This window comes from Danio rerio, chromosome 13 (assembly GCF_052040795.2).
Source record: "Danio rerio strain M-AB ecotype USA chromosome 13, GRCz13ab, whole genome shotgun sequence".
Lineage (NCBI taxonomy): Eukaryota > Metazoa > Chordata > Actinopteri > Cypriniformes > Danionidae > Danio > Danio rerio.
In genome coordinates, this window is record NC_141033.1 from 12,991,802 (window position 1) to 13,016,208 (window position 24,407).

General features: G+C 35.9%; 1 protein-coding gene across 51 annotated transcripts in view; it reads left to right on the forward strand.

The window, feature by feature from the left end:
* Positions 1-24,407, forward strand: part of bltp1 (bridge-like lipid transfer protein family member 1) — a 202,041-nt gene that overhangs the window by 90,975 nt on the left and 86,659 nt on the right. For all 51 annotated transcript variants that reach the window (XM_087278190.1, XM_087278191.1, XM_087278195.1 and 48 more), the window contains exons 35-42: positions 33-254; positions 8,639-8,850; positions 8,923-9,074; positions 12,278-12,428; positions 12,559-12,711; positions 16,891-17,125; positions 18,529-18,674; positions 19,241-19,466. In XM_087278190.1, coding sequence (XP_087134316.1) covers positions 33-254; positions 8,639-8,850; positions 8,923-9,074; positions 12,278-12,428; positions 12,559-12,711; positions 16,891-17,125; positions 18,529-18,674; positions 19,241-19,466 — 1,497 coding nt within the window. The remainder of the gene's footprint in view (positions 1-32; positions 255-8,638; positions 8,851-8,922; positions 9,075-12,277; positions 12,429-12,558; positions 12,712-16,890; positions 17,126-18,528; positions 18,675-19,240; positions 19,467-24,407) is intronic.

The window sequence follows — 24,407 nt, forward strand, 5'->3', positions numbered from 1 at the left end:
TGTTCCATGTTTATGTATTATTTGTATTACAGATATCGGAGCTTGTGCTATCACTGCCATTCCTTTTGAGAAGTCCAAGGTTCTCTTCAGCTTGGAGGAAATTGATGACTTTGTGTTGGTGGACGAGACTGAGCCCTCGATCTCCACTGAACACATGCCAGAACACAATCCTGACCACTCTCGCTTGGGGACCAGTCCTGAGAAATGGGGATGGATTATGTTTGAATGTGGGATCGAGAACCTCACTGTTAAAGGTATCACACTCAAGTAAACGATCAAATGAGTTTCAGCTGGCATAAAAGGGAAAGAGAAATCAAAATTATGTTGTTATTTTGCCATATAAGAGGTTGTTGTGCTCTACTAACGTCTTGTAAGTCTCAGATCTCAAATCTTTCTTGCTTGTCTAAAAACAGCTTATATTGAAGCCAAAACACCATTGTCTGCCAAAACGACAGGTTGTGAATTTGTAATATGGAGTATTCTGGGTAAACTCTGCTTTTACAGAAGATCAGTGTCCACTACTACTCTTTTTATGTAGTTATTTATTCATTCATTCATACATTTATTTCATTTTGTTTTATTTTTTTGTTTTTGTTTTTATATTTTTTTTATTTTACTTTTAGTTTTTTCTTTGGCTCTTCTAACACAATTACTTTCCAGATTTGTTGTAGGTTTTAGGCTTTCATTTGTCAAGAGAATTTCATTTAGCAATTTATTTAGTTGTACCTTTAGAGCAGATTTTCTACACGACAGTATTCAAATGTCATAATCTTTTCATCAGCGTTTTCGACAGAAATCACATGAAGGATGTAGGCTTTAAAACACATGTAGAAATTTGCATCAATAGGCACAACTGTCCTTTAGCATTTGAAACATTTTAAAATGTGTAATCCACCACAACAATAGACCTGTTTCACTTGACATCTGCATCTTAAATCCTCAAAGGTTTTTGACATTTTGATTTGGAAAAAAAAAAATTACAAAAAAAAAATCCTGAAAAGCATAATTGAGGTCATTCTAATGCAGTGTCGATGCTTGGGATGGTAAAGTTTATTTGTATCTATTCTGGCTGCCGTTATCAGTGTCACACTTTTTCTGGAAGTCATTAAAAGACTATAGTGGAGTTTCCTTTTGTTATTTTAGCCAATTATTATTTGGTTAAAAAAAAAAATTAATATATAGTATTTGCGTTCACTGTTTTCCAAGTTTACCCAACTATGATGACTTACTCTGCAGAAAAACCCACACATGTGAAAAGAGTCTCTTTAAACAGTAATTAAGGGTGCTTTCACACCTAGACATTTCTTTCAGAACCTGGCGCGTTTGCCTGCCTTAGGTCGGTTGGTTTGGACATATACTGTAAAAAGTGATTAGTAATTTAAAGAGGGTAAACCAATTGCCCTAAAAGCAACAAGTTGAATTTACAAAAGAAAATAAGAAAAAATAAATAAATAAACTAATCCCTTTTTTCAATACACCTTTATTATATTATTTTTTCTGGCTTTTCTATATCTATCATCTAGCAAAATGACATAGAGTAAAATAAATCTGCTCTTCTAGACTCCAGTCTTTCCATATAGGCTATAATTGTAGATTTTATAGACTTAATAAAGCACCAAATATGTAATATTGCAATAATTACAGTAATTATTTAAAGCAGACATGCCAAATTAGTCTAGCTCTGTAAAAAGTCAATACAATTAGCATAATTTTAAAAATTAAGTCAGCTTAAAAGTTCCAAGTTACAGTGTGTTTACTAATACATTATTTTTGTAAAGTCAACTTGTTGCTTTTAAAGCAATTGGTTTACTCACTTTAGGTAACTAATCACTTTTTACGGTGTATGTGGACAACGCAATTGCGTTTGGATCCTCACTAAAACAACCGGTCTGATATCGCTTGTACAAGGTAATGGTAGGTAACTATGTAACTGCCATATAATTATATGTTGGATGGGATGTCATTCCTACTGGTAAATGTGTTTCATGTCGAATACGAAATTGAAAGCATGCTGAACTATTAAGGTCAGTCTCGCTTCATCTGTTATTTCTCTCTGTAATGTAAAGCCCGTAATGCATAATTCTAGCTGTTTTTAAGCTAATAATTAATAATGTAAACATAATAAATAAAAGTTATTAAATGTATTATTTTTATTTTAAAATAACTAATTATTTGTTAATAACTAACTACAGGGGTGATAGCGTTCCGGCACCACGCCGGATTTCCGGCGTACTGTGGCTGCGGGTAGGGTTGTGACGGTGAGGAAATTTCCCCACCGGTTAATCGACATGTGACAACACCGGTAATACCGGTATCACCGTGGGAGTGGGCATTTTTTCATTTCCTCTTTTTTCTGCTTTTAAATAGCTTATAAATGCGTGCGTATAATACTTTCACTTTCAGTTTTGCGGGAGTTGCCAATTCGGTGTCAATTGTTTGAATGGACGGAAAGGAAACTACAAAAAAAATCCCTGTTATTAAACAAAACATAACTTTTATTTACATAACGAATAAAACACAACACTGCTACAGGCTGAAAAAAACTGTGTAAGTTGGAACTATACAAATAACAACCATAAACGCCTTGTTATATATTATGAGCTTAGTCCTTATGAACAATCCGTTTATAAAATACATTATTAACGAATTTAGGCTATTGAAGAATAAACCGATCCTTGCATAATGATCACAAACAAGCGAGCACTCATTTTATATTTAAACTATATGAAAAAAAAATAAGAATTGGAACATTATGTAAAAAATCAAAGGGCAGGCTAAATAAAAGCGCCTCGTCAGAGCTAATCACCGCACATGTGTCAGTTTACAGCTTCTGGAGAGATCAGACAACCTATACAGATCACACAATCTCAATAAACAACATGTAGGCCTAAATGTATAAATATTTCGATAAGTAGCCTATTGTTATGGAATATTTATAACTAAATGATCTTGCTTTTTGGTTTTATCGATACAGCTTTGATCTCTCTTACAAGCGGCAGTTACAGGCGCAGCATAAGGGCGTCTCACACTGTCAGTGGCGGAATACACACAGCACTGCCAAGACGTTTTATTTTTATTTTATTTGTTGCAAATTTGCGCGTTGTTCCTTTTAAAAAAAAACTTCTATTTTTTAATTCTCTCAAGTTTAATGTTGTCTATCGAGTAACTGTCGAGTCCCTCGGATTGGAGTTCAGTGCGCATTAAGACTATTGACCAACCGCCCTGTAAGTTTAAACACTACAGGTCCACAGCTCTGGTGTGGTATGAATTACACGTTTTAAATGATAGCGAGACATGCTACGTTGAGTTTTTATTGTAAAATATACATTATAACCCAGTACACGGTAAAATAATATGTTTTGAATGGTTTGTCTATTGACGGCGTATAGCCGTTAATTAAATATGCTGAGCATATTTTCATTAAAATTAAAACACATTAATACAAATTAGCCACCCTTTGATTTTTTTTCGTTTACGTATATTTTTATCAAACGAAAAATGCTATGAATTGTTAATTTTAGTTTTCATTTTATTAGAATTAATAGGCCTATAATTTATAGGCTACACAACTCATATCTTTGGCTCCAATTGCGTTTTTACAGATATCCTACCAATAGACTTTTTTTTGGCTCAAAGACATTTATGCCTATTAATTTCAGAGGTGCATTTTGACAGATTTCGTAAAGGCTTCAGCTATTCTACCTGTCAGCTGCACCTGCCTAAGTTTTGCAACTTGACTTGTGTTGTGGCTCGATGTCTGAATGAGAGAGAGAGAGAGAGAGAGAGAGAGAGAAATCAGTCCTCAGATTCGATGGCCGCACATCTCAGTTACTTTATTGCAATTTTTAATTTTGGCTCATCTAAATAAACTTTTAATATATTAAAAGCCGAAATATTGCCAGACAGAAGAAGCAACTTTCGGTTTTTGAAGAGAGCGGCCTCAGTTATAAAAGATGTGCGCACACACAGGATTCCATCTTTTTGGCCTAGACATTATGGATTTTTTTGACATTAAACACATAATCAAGTGGAAATAAGAACAGCTGAACTTCGGAAAAAGTCCTCACGTTGCCGATGTTTCTCTGCAGATGGATTGTCAAAGGCGCGGCATTGCTAAATCGTTTTAATAAAAAAAAGATATTTATTATTAAACATTGTGAGATGATGGTCGCGTGATTTTTTTTTTTTAATGAGAGTATGCGTTGCGTATTTATGGCCATTGATCTATCCGCGACCCACCCATAGTTAAAACATGAAGGTGCGTGTATAAATTAGTTATGTTTCCAGATACTGCCACCTTTGTCAGGCAAAGTTTGCAGATTGCCTCATTATATCAGGTTCTCTTATGCATTTGGTTTGAACCCAAAATTTTGCCAAACATGCGCTTTTGCATTGCGTTTTGACAATAAATCGTCCGCCATCCTCTTTCTGTAAATTCGACTCCTCTTTTCTCCTCACGTGGTAAATGAAATATGACGCACTGTAGCTATGTTTTGATTTTAATTATAGAGCATGCTCGCGTTTTAAGTCAATTATTTATAATTATATTTTCCATTTATTTTAAATAAATGTTTAATAAAAAAAATAAATAAAAAAACGAATACTTAAAAAAAAAAACAAATGTGGGGACGGTGTCATGGTAGAAAAGTGATGTCACCGGTGTTGCGTCTTAACACCGATATCACCGTCAACACCGTCTATCGTGGCAAGCCTAGCTGCGGGGAAAAAAAATCAGGTTCACGGATATTGATCTGTTATTTCTCTAGATTCACAGAATTCACTCACTGCTGAAAGCGCCGGATTGGTTTTTATTAAGTGCCATTTTGTGTGCTCGTGAATCATCTTTTGAGTGTAAACGCCATGTAAATAAAAGATTAATTGTGTAATTTAGAGAGCTTTATAAATTATAACGGATCTTTGTGAGATCTCTATGAACTAAGATTAGTGACGCTTTTTAGTGATAATAAGGGGAGCGTGCTTTGCACTTTCCAGGCTATAATCCATTCAGAATTTGTATGAAACTTTCGTTTTCGGCACATATACGCTGATATGTTTTGGGAATGACATGTGCATATTTACGCTGGGTTTATTCTCGAAATAACGGTGAAGCAAGACGGGACAAAAATATATTTCCCCCTTCTCCTTAAACAACTTAGTGTTTCAGCTGTGAAATAGTTCAGTTTTGTATGTAGCCTAATGGCAAAGTGTTTATATTTAGTTTCGTTTTTTATTCAGCTTATTTAGAAAAACGTTTGGAGCATTTTTTATTCGTTAAAAATAATATTTTTTTTAACGAACAGCGCCCAGCGGAAGACCATCATTGTCTGTTTGATCAGTTTGCCTTCTCAGATCATCACGACTTCAGTGGCGTAGCGGACGGGCCCGCAGGGCACGCACCGCGGGGGGGCCCCGCGTGATTAGGGGGCCCCGCGTCGTCGTGATTTTCAATAATTAAAAATCCACCGGCGAACGCAATAATCAAACTCTTGGGAACAACTGTGGTCGGAACCAAAGTTCACAGGTCTGTGTTCTCTGAACACCTCTCAAGCGGTGGACTACTTCATTCTGATTGCTTGCCGCCAATGTTGCCAACTTAGCGACTTTGTCACTAGATTTAGCGACTTTTCAGACCCCCTTAGCGACAAATCTAGCGACTTTTTTTTGTGTTATTGGAGATTTTTTTTAGACTGTTATTTGTCCATACTGTACCGTCCCTACTCTTCTCAACGAGCTGCGTGTGATGCCGCCGACCCCTCCCCCGCCTCACAGCACTGACAGGCGGCCCAGTCAGTCCTCGTACAGCAGCCTCTCCCACCTGCAGCCCGAGAGCAGATCACCCCTCTGCGTACCGACGACAAATGATTTAGCACAGGCAGTGTGAAGGTATTTCCCTTGTACAGTCAAACCGATGTACTTCTACTTTATTTTAACAATTTAATTGGAGCGTTTATTCTTTTCTTGTTCACAATCACAGATATTAGTGACAGTTTCTGAACTTGTCTGAGTTTATTACATATGAGAGATTACTGCACATTCACTACACATCTATAATGACATACTGTATTCAAACAGCAATAAATTAAGTTAAATAAACATGCTTATATAAAGTGTAGTGCAATTATAAATACCCCTTTATTAACCATAGGCTGTTAAACAAACAGAAACGGTAGAACGTGATGACGCCAGTGATATGCAAATTGACGTGTGACGTATCCCCCCCCCCTTCATCAGGGGGCCCCGTCAGCGATCCCTGCAGGGGGGCCTCTGCATTTTGCGCTACGCCACTGCACGACTTGCCTAAAATAAAAGATATAAAACAGTTCAAGTATAAAACAATGGTAGCTTAAACGTTAAAGAATGTGTGCTATTAGGCGCATTTGCTTATAAAAAGCTTGCAGGACATCGAGGCGCCAGAGCAATCACTTGCATTTTTTCAGTGGGAGCAATTTAAAGTTATCCGTCATTTTTGCTCACAAAGTACGAGTAATACATCAAAAAACGTTACAGCGTTTTTATAAAATAAAGAAAACCAAAATTATGCGCTTTCTGTCGTCTGGTTTTTGAACAGGAGCGCTTAATGAAGCAAACTGTATATGCCTCACAGACATAATAAATAGGCCTATATTTATAGAAAGTTTTAAATTATTACTTAACGAAATAAAACAAATCGAAAACAAAAAAACTCCTTCATGTAATCCGTAAAGATGAATTTATCTCTAAAGGCGAGTCCAAGAGGAGATTGCAAGTCAGGATCTTTGCGACACTGACTCAGAATAAGTTTATTAATAAATAATTAAGATATGTCCTTACTCTTTCCTCGACACATTCATTGTTATTTGTTTTTGCCGGTGATTGGGGCGAGTTTTAGCTTATTGTGTGCGCTTGAACGCGGATTCACAGTAGCAGTTTTAACATGGAGTGACACGACATCTGACGTACAGATGACACTGGCACATGCCACTGAGTGTAGTGACACTTCCGGTGGCACGTCCGGTTTTCCACTGTCATGTGTCACTCGCTAGTGGCATGTGTAGTGACCTGTGTCACTCAGAGTGTCGCGCTGCAGGTCACTGCAGTGACATCGACATCCGGCGAAGCTTATGACATTAATTAACACGAGCAAAACCATATTTAATCATTACGCGACATTTAACCTAATTTATCGCGTCGCAAGTTAGTTTATTTGCTGAGCTACTCCACGATGTTTTAATTTAAACGCATTTATTTTATGTATTCGTAGTCATACTTCCGTACGTAATATAGTCATTTGACAGTACATGTCAGTCAAATTTATTGTGGCATGCTTATGTATGGGAGGGGTTACACTTATCTGTTGTACTGTATATTATTGCATCCTGGCAGTTCCTTTGTTCCCTACAATATGGACTTCTCTATGTTTTTAATTCATTCATTTATTTTATTATTTAACTTATTTTCATTTTAAGGTATTTCAAATAATATCCTTTAAAAAGTTATAATAAAATGCATGTTGAAAACTCATAACATATATGCATGTAAGATAACAGGTGTCATTTGCCTAATGATTTTTAAATATTAAAGCAAAGAGACTTATAAGATTAATGTGCTTATAACGTGCTTATACTGACACCTACTGGCACATGTCACAAGATCACTGACACTGGCATGTGTCACTGACATTACTGGCATGTGTCTAAAAAGAGCCACTTGACAATAATGATAATCAGGGTTACACATAGGCTGTTAATATATTTGGGCCCAGGGGCCCACAAGTTATATGTTTAAAGTGCGTTGCATAGTACCCCCACCCCTACTCACCTCAGGGGCAAGGAAAAAAAGTTCAGGCTCAGGATTTTTTTCCACTATCAGCCCTGTAACTAAGTAAATGTTACTAAAATGATGCACAATTGATTGATCGATTAATAGATCTTGACTGAAATGAAATGAGGATATGTATGAGAAACTCTTACCTCTCTGATTTATATATGGTGACGATGTCATGTATAATTAAAGTGCACCTTCTCGCTTATAATGTCTTATTGCTCATCACCATAAATTAAAATAATGGCATATAGAAATATTTTTTTATTTATTACTATTACTATTATTATTATTATTATTATTAATTATTTTTATTATTATTTATTTGTATTAATTAATTATTTACTATAAAATTAGTATTTTTTTTTTCTTTCTTTCTTTTTTTTTTTTTTTCTAATCCTTTCTAGGGTAAGTTTTGGGTATTGGGGCTTGAATTATTGTAAAATCTTGAAAAAACTCAATAAAGACATGTTATACAAAAAAATAATGGCATATGACAGTTGAGCAAAATCTGTGGAACTCTGACCAGTGTGAGGAGACTCGTTACCTGTTTTGAACTATTTTAATTCGTTTAGAAACTTTGCTGTGTGAAAGAAAAATGCATCAAGAACAAAAAGCAACATTGTGACTATTTTAATCCTAGTTTCAGAACAAAACAATCGATCTACAGGTGTAAAAGCACCCTAAAACAGCATAGAACATGGCCAATTCTAAACTATGAGGATTTTTTTATTTAAAATCATGAAGACATCATTCAGATAGTGGCCTTTAGAGAACAGTACAAGATAATACAAAAGGCAGGTCATGACCACTTTAAGATATGCATTTGTTTCCTCAGGTGGGCGTCAGTCAGGAGCTGTTCTCTACAGTGCGTTCGGGGTGATGGGTGGTGCCGACAGCGGCGTCAGGGATGGAGTCTCCAAATCAAACGATTCCAGCGGTTCTCAGACCGGAAGTGGCTACAGCACTGATGTATCCGATGATAACCTGCCCAACGATGCACAGAGCCCTGCATCTGAACCTAACAACAATTCAGACTCTGACGAGCAGGTGTTTATATAATGTGCCTTCTTAATTAATGTTTGGGGTATTCGTTTCTCACACTGTTTGTCCCATGTGCAGGATGAGGGAGTGGAGTCAGATGATCTGAAGAAGGATTTGCCCCTCCTGCCTCCTCCTCCAGACTCCAGCAGCATGAAGCTCACTATAAAGGAGATCTGGTTTAGTTTTGCTGCACCGACCAACATTCGATCTCATGCTCCAGTTATGTCCAGGTACATCTGTGAATGCACACACTCGGTTTTCTAAACATTGGCAATTTGTATTTTAGTTACAAATAATCCTAAACAAATTTTAACTGACTTTTTTTGGTTGCATAAAATAAAAGAAGGGGTTTAAATGTGTTTATATTCATTCTTAGACTACAAAATACAGATGTTTTGACTTCAGAAGAGTTAATACATCAACTGGAGGGGGAAAGTTGTCATTTTCTTCAAATAATGCTTAAAATTACAATATTTTTATTTGAAATAAATGTTATTAGATCTTTTTAGAATGAAACATTAATTTTATGCCTGCTTAATCTAGTGTATTCAGAGAAAATAATACTTTTTGAGTGGTCTCTTAAATTGAGAGAAAATATGGCTTAATAATAATTAATATTTCTTTATTTATCTATTACTTGTATATTTTAAAGCATAGTAACCATTCATATACAGGTCCTTCGTTATTCGTGGGAGTTACTTTTAAAAAATAACCCACTTTAGGCGAAATCCGCGAAGTAGTAAGCTTTATTTTTTACAATTATTATAAATGGTTTAAGGCTGTAAAACCCTTTACTACACACTTTATACACTTTCATTGCTTCCCACAGGTTTGAAATATACTTTTGGTGGTAGCCGGATTGAATCACAACTTTTACCCACAGCACATAAGTAGTTAACAATGTGCGATAGGGATGTAACAATATTGTAAATACCGTCATACCGCAATAGTAATTTTTTTCAATATTACCCTGGAAGCATTTCGGTTTCTTTCTAAAAAGATACGAAAAAGGAGAAAAGGTGACAGACAAAGAAAAAATCTGTATGCAGGCACTGCCAGACTGTGGTGAAATATAAGTCGGGAATACGACTAAAAACAGTCATGGGGACTGCAGAACACAGCACACTTGTTAGATTGATGCAGATATTGACTTGTCCCGCAAAGAGACCTCTATCTCACTCATGGCTTGTCCTCTCAAGTGGTGGATAGACAATGCACAACGTTACCCACTGCTGTCAACTTTGGCTAAATCATATCTCTCTGTCCCAACCTCAGTCCCAAATCAGAGGGTTTTTTTCCGTTGCAGGGAACATGCCCAGAGATCCCAGCTTTTACCGGATTATAGTTATATGATAATTTTCCTTAAAAAACCCATCTCTATCTAAGTGAGTGAGTGATTAAATGTTGAATGTGATGAGTTTTCAACAATACTAAATTGAAACTTAATTTTTTTTTATATGGTTTAATAGTTTTTTTTTATTAAAATTGAAAAATTGAAGTTCCTGTTTCGAAACTTACAGATAGATGGCTAATTTGTATGTCATTGATATGTTCAGTGCTAAGGTAAAAAACACTTTTGGCACTTTTTTTGAGTCTTTTCATTATTTTGTTTTTCCTGTAAATTATTCAATAAATACCGTACCGTGCCATTTATACCGAGGTATTATCGTACCGTGAAATTCTGATACCGTTACATCCCTAATGTGCGACAAAACTTTTTAACACTGTTTTCATTATTTTCTCTTTCAAGCTTTTTTTAATAGGATAAAGTTTAAAAAGACTGTTGAAATAAATTCACTATTTCTCTTTTATGCTATTCAGGAGCCACGTGCACCCACTGACAGGTCAAATCTGATTCTCTTTATCTCTCATTCAAGTTCAGGTTGCTGCATTGGCATGACATTTTGTACAGTGTTGCCAGCATTTAAAATGTTTAAAATATGTAATATATTAGCATCATCAAATTAACAAAATATACAGCAAATCAGAAATAAATGACAGAAAAAAGAAATAAAAACAGACAATATCTCTAAAATGCATAATAATAACAAGATTAAAATGTGTTGATTATTTAAATAAGACGAATGAGTTGATTACCCATTTCTAATAGTGTACAAATATTCTGCAGCAAATTTAGATATAATTTCGTAGTCTCTGAGTATTTAGTTAAGTTTTTCTGAGTCAATTAGATTCCAGAATTAATAATTTAATGTCTCTCTCGCTCTCTCGGCTGTGCACATAAAATTAACCACATCTTAGAAAACAAAAGCAAAACTAAATCTCAGACATTTTAGGAGATATTTTAGAAACCCCGGCTGGACACAAAAGGTGCGGGTCTCTGTGGGTCTGCAAAGCATGTGACAGTTGGCAGTGCGCACACAGAATGGGCAATATGGAACAGGTAAAGGAGAGAAGATTTTCCTCTACTTAATCGCTCGTGTATGTTTGTTTATATTGGGCGAATACAAAAAAAAAAGTGTTAAAGGATGATAATAATTGTACAAAAAAAAAAGTATCACTAAATATACCTGGATGGCCGTTAATATACCTGGGCGGCCTGCACAAGTAAAGTCTATGCATGGGAAGCACTGTACTTTTCCCAGACAGGCATTAACATTTTCACACTTTTCTCTCTTGTTTAAAAACTCAAAGTTTGATGCTTCATAGAAAAATAAGTCCAGTATTATAGAAAGAAACCAAAGATCAAAATCATTTGATCTTCAAGTATTTATTCTATAATGACGCCCACAGCCGCGTAACTTCTACCTTCCTTTAGCAAGTCCAGAGATCCAACTTCTTGTTCAATGGTTAGCATCTTTCTCTGCCTTTTGGGTGCTACCGCAGGTGCCTTTGATGATGCAGGATGTTTCCTCCACATTATAGGGAGAAAACTTGCAAACACACAGTCCAGCGCTTCAGAGTCACACTGATTTAGGTCAATGCCAAGCTGAACGCATTCTGTACCGTACAGTAACTGCACTGAGGAGATTGATTGACAATGATATACAGCCAATCAGGACGCAGAACACAATGCGCTGTAGAAAAAAGGCATGTCAAATTGTACGAAAAAATCCGCAAGGCTGCAAAAAGTGAACCCCGTTATAGCAAGGGCCCTCTGTATACAAGATTGAATAATTTTTAATAAAAAGTTTACCAAAATTTCAATATACAATTATTTTACGGTTGTTTAAAATACAATTATCAAAAACACATGAGCAAATGTGCCCATTAACAAGAATGAAACTAAATGAAATAACCACTTCTGCAAATCGCCCACTTGGCCATAGTTGGCTGATTGGCCTATACCAGTAGTGTTAACATACACTGGATATCATTTCAACTTGGCTACAAAGCCTTTTATCTGGTTCAAAGGGAATTGTAGATCAGTGTTTGAGTGTGTAATGAGGTCTGTGTTGTCGAATTATATTTTCAGGCAGCTCAATCTCTTGAGCACTGCGACCCCTGCAGTCGGTGCCTGGTTGGTTCCCATTGACCAGCTGAAATCCTCTCTTGAGAAACTGGACATGGAGGCCACGCTGCGAGTGTGTGCTGTCATGGGCTGCATAATGACCGAGGCTCTGGAGGTCAGACTTCTCAATACTGACATTGCTAGATGTTCTTGGATTGAAGCACAATGTGTTTCAGCAGAATTGTGCACTTGGTTTAGCTGATAATGCGAATGTATATGTGTGTGTGTTTGATTTAATCCAACAGAAGAAGAGTATTCACATTCCTTTTCGCAGCAAATATAACCGTGTTACAAAGCGAGCCCGGTACCTTCACGAAAACCCATCCTGCTTACTGTGTAATATTCTACATCGCTACCTGCAGCAGGCGGATTATACCATCATAGAAGAGGCCACCATGGTAAGTCTATTAAGCGTGTGTGTTTAGCGTGCAGTAATTAGGTTCTGGAGGGGAAAATGATTGGTTGAATACTACATTACCCATGATTCTGTAGAGAATATTTTATTAATTAAAGAGTTGCAGTTAGCTAAGGGCCTACTCACACTATGCTATCCGTACCGTGCCCAGGCCCGTTTCCCGGATCATTTGAGAAGTATGAGTGCGCTGAATCGTGCCCTGGCTCGGTTGGAAGAGGTGGGCCTGAGCGCGGTTCACTTGGGCTTTGGCGCGGTACACTTGTAGTGTGCGTGCAAAACCCGCCAAAGCCCGAAACTGAAAGCAAGACGTGACTTTTAAGGGACTCTATCATATGGATTTATTAATCATTCTTACTGTTCATTGAACGCAAACTGCCGTAGATTATTAAATACGAGAACTCCTCACTGCACGACAGCTGCGCACCTTCAGCAGACCTCCTCATTCCTGCAGCATGAGGGCTTTATGATTGTTTATGAGCGCCAAAAGGGGCGGATCTGTTCGGCGAAATATCTGACTGTGTGTCACCGCATCCCTAAGAACTGTTTGGCGAAATATTTGACTGCATGTCACTGCATAACAAACGACTGAAACGATATAACTAGAGAAATCTCCACTGTGCGGCTGAGTGAGAGCACTTCTCACTGAACAGCGGAGCAGCGATGACGTAAGCGTGCCGAGGTTGCCCATTGTGGTGTGAGCGCGGCCGTCGGGGGGGATGGGAGGGGGGACAAGCGTGCTTTGGCCCAGTTCAAGGCAACTGTACCTAGTGTGAGTACGGCCTTAAAGATATTTTTAGCTCCGCCCACTCATGTGAAGCACTGCAAATGACGGACTTGAGTTGGAATTTTTATGCAGTTTTTATTTTTTTAATTCCTCATCAAATTATTTTAAATATTTTTTTATTTAAAATAGGATATAACATAGGAATTTTATAGTTATATAAAATAGTTATATAACATAGGAAGCTTAAGTGTCTACTTCATTATTGTTTATATAAATTACATAAATAAAATGTCAAAATATGGGTGAAATAATGTGTTGTTGTCATTCAGCATAAAATATTTGTTTAAATAAACATAAAATAACATTGTTATTTTGAACAATATTAAAAATATATTAAATTACCTGTGATCATTACAATTTTTTATTATGTTTTAAATTATGACTAACTTCTTGCTTATAAATAGGTAAAACCTAGTGGTTTGAAGGATAATGGCATTAGGTATATTGATTTAAACTGACCATCAATTAGTATTTTAGGGCTTCACTTTGATTCTTAACCAGTGGTGGAAAGAGTCCTGAAAAATCATACTCAAATAAAAGTATCATTACTTGCCTAAAAATGTAGTGCAAGTAGAGTAAAAGTTTCTGTTGTAAATATTACTCAAAGTATGAGTAAAAAGTAGAACTTTCAAAAGTACTCAAGAGTAGTGAGTAGTGAGTATTACGCTGTAAAAAGCTGATGCATTTACATGTGATTGGTGGATGTGTGTAAACGTAACATTCTGTAGTGCATATAGTTATTGCCCAGTTGGCACACAACATCATAAGACGTTAATATTAGATTAAATTTAGGTTATGATGTCAGATGACCAAAATTTAATGTCTAGCCAGCGTCTAAAGACAAAATCGTTTGACCAAAATCCATTGTTAAGCCATGTTGATCATACAGACATTTATTTGTCAGGTACGGCAACCAAAATCCAACATCTGATAGACATCATAGTTGTAACGTTTACACAACGCCAAGCTGTTACATCATTAGACGTTGATATTTGGTTGATTTTAGGTTGGACATTGACGTTGGCCTGACGTTGGGTTCTGACGTCAACCCGATTTTTACATCCAAACAAAATGCAACGTCTCAACGACGTTGGGGTACAACGTCAATCTGACATCATGTTGACGTCTTGTGCCAGCTGGGTGTTTAAGGCCATTTCAGTCATCATACAGTAAACATTCGTCATCTTCTCATAAGTGACATGCATCTAAACAGTCTCTGGGTCAATGCATGTAAAGATTTTAGATCTTCTTGGACAATTGACTCTCTGAGATCTTCTTCGAAACTTCTAATGCTTCTGAACAGTTTTACTCCTATGTATAATTTGATTGGACAGGAATCACAGGACTGATTTGTCTAATCCCCATAGACAAGAAATGTTAAAGTAGTGACTGCAGGTTGAAGGAAAGTAGTGGAGTAAAAGTACCGATACAGCACTAAAAATGTACTTAAGGGAAAGTAAAAGTTCACATTTTTAAAACTATTTAGCAAATTACAGTTTCTGAGAAAAAAAATACTCAAATACAGTATTTTGAGTTTTTGTAATTTGTTAGGCAGTGAAGATCATTAATTTTTTTTTAAGAAAACCTACCTTAACGCGCCAAATTTGTAACGGCATACAGTCAAAGACTATAGAATACACAAGACATGTATACTTTTGAATAGGGAAAAGTGTAACTGTCAATATGGCGAATGAATCACCCCTTCTAGGAGCCAGTCAGTAACTACTAAATGGTTAACAAAGCCAGCCTTCTAGTACAAGAGCCAATCAGTGATTGTCATATTGTCCGGGGGAGGGGCTCAGACCAAACGTGAGTTTCTGCAGATTTTGTGTGATACCAAAGAGCATAGAATCACCAAGAGGTGACACTCTATTGCTATTTGGGAAACAACCACTAGATGCCGCTAGTGTCTCGCGGCAGACAATTTGGGATGAAAATTCCCACAGAACTACAGCACAGATAACTAACAGACAAAATGAATTAAAATATTGAGTTAAATATGAGTTGAAATCAGTACATCCCCTTTGAAAAGTAACATTTTAAAACATTTTTAAACAATTTCCCAATGAAATCCGTCTTTCGGATGAGACGTTAAACCGAAGTCCTGACTCTCTTTGGTCGTTTAAAATCCCAGGATGTCCTTCAAAAAAAGAGTAGGGGTTTGGCATCCTGGCCAAATCTGCCCACTGGCATCTGTCCATCATGGTCTCCTAACCCTCCCTATATTATATATGGCTTCATCATGGTCTCCTCTCCACCAATCAGCTGGTGTGTGGTGTGCGGTCTGGAGCAAAATCCAGGTGGATGCTGCACACTGGTGGTGGATGAGGAGATTAAAAATCATGAATAAAAAAAAATATATAAAATAAATACATTTGGAGAAAGTAGCTTTTTAAATAACAGACAACACTGGAAAAAAATACTATGTACTATTATATTATAATACTCCAACAATAAGTACTGTTAATCTGTTATCAACATCCCATTTTGAAAGTCATGTTAATTTAACATGTGAGTATTATTATGTATTATGCCAGTGCGTAAACTATTAAATTAAAGTACTTGAAAGTAATTTCACCTAAAAGTGACAGTTAAAAAAAAAAAACCAAGTATGGTTAATATATTAAACATTAAGTCTGTAAAATAAACTTAAAAATTAAAATTGCTGATGATCACCAATCTTTGATTTTAAGTGTTCTATTGGTGTCTCCATGGTTGTATTTCTGCTTTAATGCACTTTTAAATGAAAAAATAAAAAGCAAAGCTGCTGCTTGCCATCGCGACAGCAATAAAATCCAATGGACGTCCAATCAATTTCACTCCAGAATGGTGGAATCACTGGGCGCTGCTGTTGCAATGGAACGTTCTATTAAGTGTCGCCTCTTGGTGATTCTAAGCTCTAATCATAACAATTCACACAGTAACATAACAATTGATACAGTTCACTGAAAGCATTTGGCCCAGGTTACTGACAAATTAAAAGTCCTTCTGCATGCTTCTGCATATAACCTATTAGTTTGGTTTATGGATTGTAGTGTTTAAACAAAAACTTGAGGACTCTTAAAATCTTTACAGTAAAATATGAATGGGAAAAAATTAATTTGAAACTTTTGAAACGTTAATTTGAGTCACTGAAAAAAGTGGTGATGCAGTAAATCACTATACAATTGCACTTTTCTGATTGGTTGATTTTCCTTCCATGACCTCCAGATTAAATTCTTCATGACTGTTGTTGTTAATGACAATATGACAAATGTATAGCAATAAATGCATGTGGTTCTGTAACTAACTACAGTTGAATACAAATTTATTTGGAGGCATTACTTATTAAATATTCTTTGCTAAACTTTAACTGCTTATTCATCTGTATCTTGTCAGAATGATGGACTGCCTGCTCTGGTCACCCTGAGGAAAGGTTTGGTGGCACTTGCTCGTCAGTGGATGAAATTCATCGTTGTGACTCAGGGCTTTAAGGCGGTTGGCCTGCCACAACAGCTTCCTAAACCCAAAGAACAGGAGCCCGTGGAGCCTGAGCAGACCCCGGGTCTGGACTGTGGAGGCGCCTTGCAGAGTGACACCAGTGCGGATGGAGCAGAGTTTGAGTTTGATGCTGGTAATTCAGTCAAAACTTAACATCCTTTCACTAACACAAACAACAGATTTAAAGTGCCACTAGTATGTATTTTAAAGGTTTCTAATTTAGTTTTGGAAGTCTTTTACGATAAAAAAACACATAAAACATAAAAAATTGTCAGATCAGTGGATATTTAGTAAATGGGGATTTTACTCCTAGAAACAACTTTAAATTTCTTAGAACATGACAAACACACATTAGACATATTAACATTTTACAAATTTGAGTATCTGAGTATTTATAGCAATAAATATTTATAAAACTACAGGCTACATAAAAAATAAACAAACATCTACTTTATTTAGGATGAAGTGTCTTGGCTATATCAGTAGAATAGCCTTTTTTATTGGATTATTCATGGCACAGTGTTCATCTGTTTGTCAGATCCATTGAAAATTGTCAGCGCTGTTTCATCTGCCTTCAAACTAAATCACAGAAACATTTGTGTTCTCCGCTGTTTCGTGTGCTTCTTTTTGTAAAACACAATTTTGTATTACCATCAAACCAGAAGTCAAATTAAAACTCTCCTTTGTTCATCAGTCAATATTAGGGCTAATAAAGACACTTCATACTAAATAAAGTAGATGTTTGTTAATTTTTGATGTCACACTCTATAATTGAAGTGTTGTTAATATTTTCTTGCTGTGTTTTTTGTTGAAATGTGTCTGTTTCACAAGAAAATATTCAGAAATATTCAGTCTGACAATAAAGTGTACAATATATGTGTCTATCTATTACCACTCTCTAAACACTCTCATTTTTGAGAGCTGACTGTGCTTTGATTGGTCAGATGGTGACTCAGGGCTTTAAGGCGGTCGGCGGTTAAACTGTCGAAAACCAAACACCCTTCATCATATATCTGAATTTAAGCTTTGGAGGCTTTCTAAGCGCTTGTGATAAAAACAATAACCATGATAAATGATGATTTTGTGGTTATAAAAATTAAGACAGTTTCTTTTGAAACATTTCACTTTAATTTATTTTAGGCTAAATTTTATTTTATTTAACAAACCAGTATGTGCATTGGCGCTGGAGCATATAGGTTTTGAAGCACTTCACCTTAGATGTTATTCATTATTCTTGTTTATTAAGTATATAATAGACCAACAAAAAATACATTAAAATTAAGACCCATTGTCAAATTAATAAATTAATTTTCAAATTGTAAAATTAACAACCATTGTTAATTTTATATTGTCCCAATTTGACTAATTCCTGACAAATTAGGAAATCTCTTTTACTTCAGTATAAAATCTATTAATCGTAGAAAAGTCTTTGTAGACCTTTAGCATTTGCCAACCTCTATATTACACACAGACTACCTGAAAGGTAATATTTTGAATGCAGATTTGTTGACTTTATCTTTACTATGTGTCATTTAGGTACAGTAAGTGAGCACACAATGCTGTTAGAGGGAGTATGCAGTCGTCCTGCTCCTACCGGTAACTCTGCACCTGTGACTGGAGTGGAGATCATGAGAAAACTCTCCAAATCACACACACACAGCGAATCCGCCCTCAGGATCAAGGTACTGTTTTCATACAGTTAAAGTTAAAATTTTTCTTTTTTTTATTTTTCTTTTTATCTTGTCATTTTTAAAAAATATATTTCCCAAATTATGTTTAACAGAGCAAGGAATCTTTCACAGTATGGCTGATAATATTATTTTTTGCTAAAATAAAAGATGTTTTCATTAAAAAAAAAAAAAAACATTTAACGGTAAATATTATCTGGTCTATATATATTAATATTTTTTTTCTCGATTGTCTACAGAACAAACCATCGTTATACAATGAATTGTCTATTTAACTCGCCTAGTTAGGCCTTTAAATTGTGCTTTAAGCTTAATACTAGTACCTTGAAAAATTTCAAGTAAAATGTACTGTACCGTCATGGTAAAGATAAAATAAATCAGTTATTAGAAATTAGTTTGAAACAGTTTTCTTTAGAAATTCGTTGAATAAATCTGCTTTCTATTAAACAGAAACTAAGGAAAAAAATATATACAGGGTGGCTAATAATTCAGGAGGGCTAATTATTCTGACTTCAACTGTATATCAATGTAAAGCTGTATCTAAATGCTTTCTTTTTTAGGGTTCCCATCCTTACCAGTCCCTGAGCTACACGAGTGGCGATACAGCGGCCGATTCTCCCGCTCATGTCAGTCGGACAGGCTTACAGTGCAATCACAGCCCGAGGAAAGAGTCGTTGCTGAGCTACTTAACAGGAAGCATCCACAGTCTGCACAACCTGTTGGAAGCGACACCTCATCGAGCAAACGAACAAACTGCAACCAAGAGCAGCTCTCTGACACGCACAGGTACCCGCGTTTCTGCATTTACAGATTATTGCTTTTTTTTCTCAATCTAATATTAGAAGGGTGAAAGTCTGAACTTTGAGGACAAATGCGTTTTCTTGATATATGGCGTTTCCTACAGTATGAGAGCGGGTTGCTAACCCTGTTGCGTTTAATTTTCTGTCTTTGTTTTGTCTATTTTTCTGCTCTGAAAATGTCTGAGTCATCACAAAAGTGCTGAGGCACCAAACTGGGTTAATCATGAATCTCAAAGAACAGTGAACTTTGGTATTTACATGTACATACGGGTTCATGTGAAGGGCATCATTTCTGTTTGTTTTTTTGTTTTTTTTTACTAACTTGAAAGATTTTATGTCTTTTCACTTAATAGTTTAACCAGTTCAATTCAATTCAATTCAGCTTTATTTGTATAGCGCTTTTACAATGTAGATTGTGTCAAAGCAGCTTCACATAAATGGTCATAGTAACTGGAACAGTGTAGTTCAGTTTTTAGTGTTTAAGTTCAGTTCAGTTTAGCTCAGTTCAGTGTGATTTAAAATCATTACTGAGAGTTCAAACACTGAAGAGCAAATTCATCGATGCTTAGCTCTACCAATCCTGAACCATGCGAGCCAGTGGCGACAGCGGAGAGGGAAAAAAAAATTCACCTGATAGGAGAGTGAAAAAAAAAACCTTGAGAGAACCAGACTCAGCTGGGCACGACCATTTTAATTTCTCCGCTGGCCAAAAGTCTTATGCAGAGCTTGTCACTAGTGTTCTGAGCTGTTGATTAAGTCAATCAGAAGAAAGCAACAACAACAAAAAAATAGTCAAGATGGCTAAAACAAAAGATGCTCACCTTGATATGTGTGAATATAATGGCCCGTTTCCACTGAGTGGTACGGTACGGTTTGGTTCGGTACGCTTTTATGACCATTTCCACTGTCAAATGACCCATTTTCACTGAGACTTACGGTACGGTTCGGGTTGGTATGGGTCACCCTTATCAGGCTTACATTTCTACTGCCAAAAGGGTATCTTTTTGGTGGGGTTGGTGTATGACAAAGTTTCAGACGACATCATTTTTACTCAAGGAAATGTCACAGTACAGCTGTACGGGTTGTTCACATGTCATATGAGAAGTACTTCTCACAAAACAGGTGCTTTATACACATAAATACTTCTGTATAAATGTTCATTACTAATCTTTCTGTGAACATGATTTGATTATAACTGCAGATTAATGACCTACTGTAACGTCTGCAATTATATAAAAGAAATAAATAAATGCAACATATTTCAACACATACAGACCCTTACAGTCTCTGATGTGTTACCACTTACAGAAAAACACACAGCATTCACGTTGTCCTTATTTGGCTTTAAAAACAACACGCAACATATAGCCCACAGTCAGTGCAAGCCTCTCATATGTGTCTTTAATCTTCAGCAGCACATGTAACCTCTGTTAGAGAGTAATTCCATCATTCCGAGTTATTTTGGAATAGTCCAAAATACGATGATAATAATTAAACATTGCAGTTTATTCATGTTTTAGGTTGCGGGAAGCATCATTTGCTGCAGTTTTCTCTGGCTTCTCATTTGTTTTTTCACACTTCACTCTCGCGTTTGTCCCTTCTGAAAAGGTTTGGATATTAGAAGCGCTTCAATGAGTGCATATTATTAATATGAGCTCAAGAAGTTAGTTATTTCAAATATAGACGTTAGGCGAGCTCTCTGGAGAAAGTGAAACCACTCACACTTTTAGACAGGCACGTAAAACAACAACAGGACACGGCTGATTTCATTCTTCTTGGCTTTGTGGCTGTTCTTCAAGACGTCGACAAGGTTTGTTTGAGCTCAGTTCGACCATGGCTTATCATATGTATCAATTATTACGGTGTAATGTCTCGGCAGTGTTTTTAAAAATGGCTGTTCGTTTGTTTTCATTCTCCTGCTTCTTAATGTTCAGCTGCGCGTCTTGCTCTGCCTTTTGTTACCCCTTTTTTCGTGCTAGGTACCCTTTGCAAAGGGTGAAAAAAGAGTGGTACAGTACAATTCGCTTTTAGGTACCTTTGACAGTGGAAATGGCCATAAAAGCACACCAAACCATACCGTACCACTTAGTGGAAACAGGCCATTTTGGGAACCCAAGTTCATCCACACTTACTACCTTCTCAGCTGGTTAGTGTTCACACAGTCTTTTTTCCTTACGCTTACATCATCAAGCTGCTGTTGTTTGTACAGCTGTTGCTAGGTGATGGCAACGAAAGCAAAGCGGCAAAATGGAAAGACCAGGGTTCATACGGTCATGAAAAAACTAGAAAAGTCATGGAATTTTGACATTGCATTTTCTAAGCCTGAAAAAGTTTTGTAAAAGCAGAAAAAAACACAAAGTTTTAGAAAAATCATGAGACAGATATCTTTATACTTGAAAATAGGTTATTTACTTCTTTTCTGTTCTTGGCCAATCACGTACTCTCACATTGTTAGCACTGTGTAAACATTATCTAAATCAGTTTTTCATACATATAAATATAAATTGAAACTAAATAGGTAGTGTTTTACGATATGCTGTAATAAATTTGAACATGCATTGTTTTTCTGTTACCATGCATATGTAGACATTACATGAAACATTAGGTGATGACAATTTACTTAAAAGTCTTTGAAAAATCATGAAAAAGTCATGAAATTTTAGTAGTAAAAGTGTGTATGAACCTTGAAAGATGTATACACATCACGGTCGTTCTGCTTTTACTGAATCTTTTGGTTTTGGTAACATACAGAGAGTGACTTGCATCTCTCTGCCTTTTGGAGAACCAGACCAAACCAGAGTTTGCATGAACCGTTTCCCATACCACCTCTTTCAGGCAGATTTGGGTAAAGTTTGTGGGTGCTCATCTGATTTCAGAAAACAAGGTACACGCTAGTGTACCGTACCCTACTTTTGACGTCAAAGGAAGCCAGGTGCGGACCAAAAGTGTTAGCGTGAAAGTGCCTTAAATGATATCCACATCTGCTAGAATTCTGACAGGGACCAAAAACAAGAGAACATACTGTATAACTCTGGTTTTGTAATGTCTTTATTGGCTCCTTGTTAGGTTTTTTATTGATTTTTAAAATCCTCGTGCTCACGGATAAGGCCTTGCATGGTTTGGCACCTCAATATCTCTTAGAGCTTTTAACGGTGCACTCTCCTAGACTTTCGATTGCTGTTCCTCTGATTCTCGTCTTTTAACAGCGTCCTCAATTTGTCTGCATTCTATGGGTGACCTGACTTTTGCTTCCCTTGCTCCAGAGCTTACTCCGCTATAAAACGAGATATGCAGAATCTTTTAATGCGTTTATATCATTTTTGAAAATACACTTTTTTTGACTCACCTGTGAGGTGTGTGTTTAGTGTGTGTTTTAATATTTTACATGTTTTAACATTATTATCATCATCTCGACTCTTAAACATATTTATAATTCACAACTTCTAAAGAGAAACATCACAGGCAGTGGACAAGGAGGAATACACCAAAGTTTCTTTCTTTTTTTCTTTCTTTTTATTTATTTTACCAATTTTAACATACACACACACACACACACACACACACACACAAACACACAAATAAGTAAATACAGAAATAAGTCAAATAATTATAAAACAGAACAACAGGTCATTAGACACGTCACAAACAGCACTTACGTCACTCTCATTATGTTGTTTTATGGTATTTATACAGACAGGCTTCACAATTACTCTCGGAAATAACAGACGTGTAATGAATTGTTAGATCACAGTCTCCATGCCAGATAAATAAGATCCAGCCCTGGGCAACAGATCTTTTCTGGAAATGTCAATTTCTCCAGGTATTCGGACAACAAGTCAGCAGAGTTCCCTGTACCCAAACTGGTTAACCAGTATTTAACTGAATTAGCAGACCTACTATCAATATAGGAGCCAACTGTGGAACGAAGCCAGTGAAGAACAGAAGCAGGAGACGAAGGGATGATAATAAAAAAGCAGGGTTTATCGAATAATCTTCGTCTGGACAGCACAAACATAACAAATGTTATTATATTTCTGGCCATAGGACCTTGAATTAAATCAGTGGAGAAGAACATTTCATGAAGCACCATCAAAATAAGACTAAACAATGGAAAAAACACTAAAAGCAGAACAAGTAATAAGAAATATATAAAGTAAAGAAGTCAAATTAATAAATGATTAATATGATAAATTACAAACATAAATGAATTCAAAATATGAATCAAATAAATGGATGACTAAATGAATAACTAAGATTTATAAATGATTATATAATCATAACTAAAATGATCAATGCAAAACAAATAATAGAAAAAAACAAAACATAATAGTTTAAGGAAATGGTTTTATTTAAAATACACAGGTTATTACAAATTTCAGATTCTACAGAATAGTAAAATAAAAATAAAATAATTAATTAATAATAATTTAACAATGATTAATATGAAAAGGGGTATGGATGAAACTGCAGGTAGAAGTCCTAAATTCTCAGTAATACCTCACTTATATTACATATAGGCAAATAAGAAACATGGCTTACTCATTGCAAAACACTTTGCAATAATCATTTCGACCAATTCTTATGGTATTTATTCATAGTGTGTCTAGGGAAAAGATCATTTTCTCCATATCAAATGGATCTTTTACCACCAAAGTTTTTTTTTAGTAAAAAAGCAACAAATATATTATAGAAAGTCAGTCTAGTGGAAAAAAAACGGTTCTTTGGATAATCTAAAGGCTCTTCCTAACCATCCCTTCGAAACCCCTTTTGGAATAATTTTTGTAGAAACCGTATGTAGTTCTTCCCTAAATCTGTGGGCAGAAGACTTGAACAAAGTTGTCAACACCTTAGCTTAGCTGCTTCTAAGCTTAAAGCATAACTTTTGTCTACATCAGCAAAAAAAAAAAAAAAAAAAAAAAATCCAGTC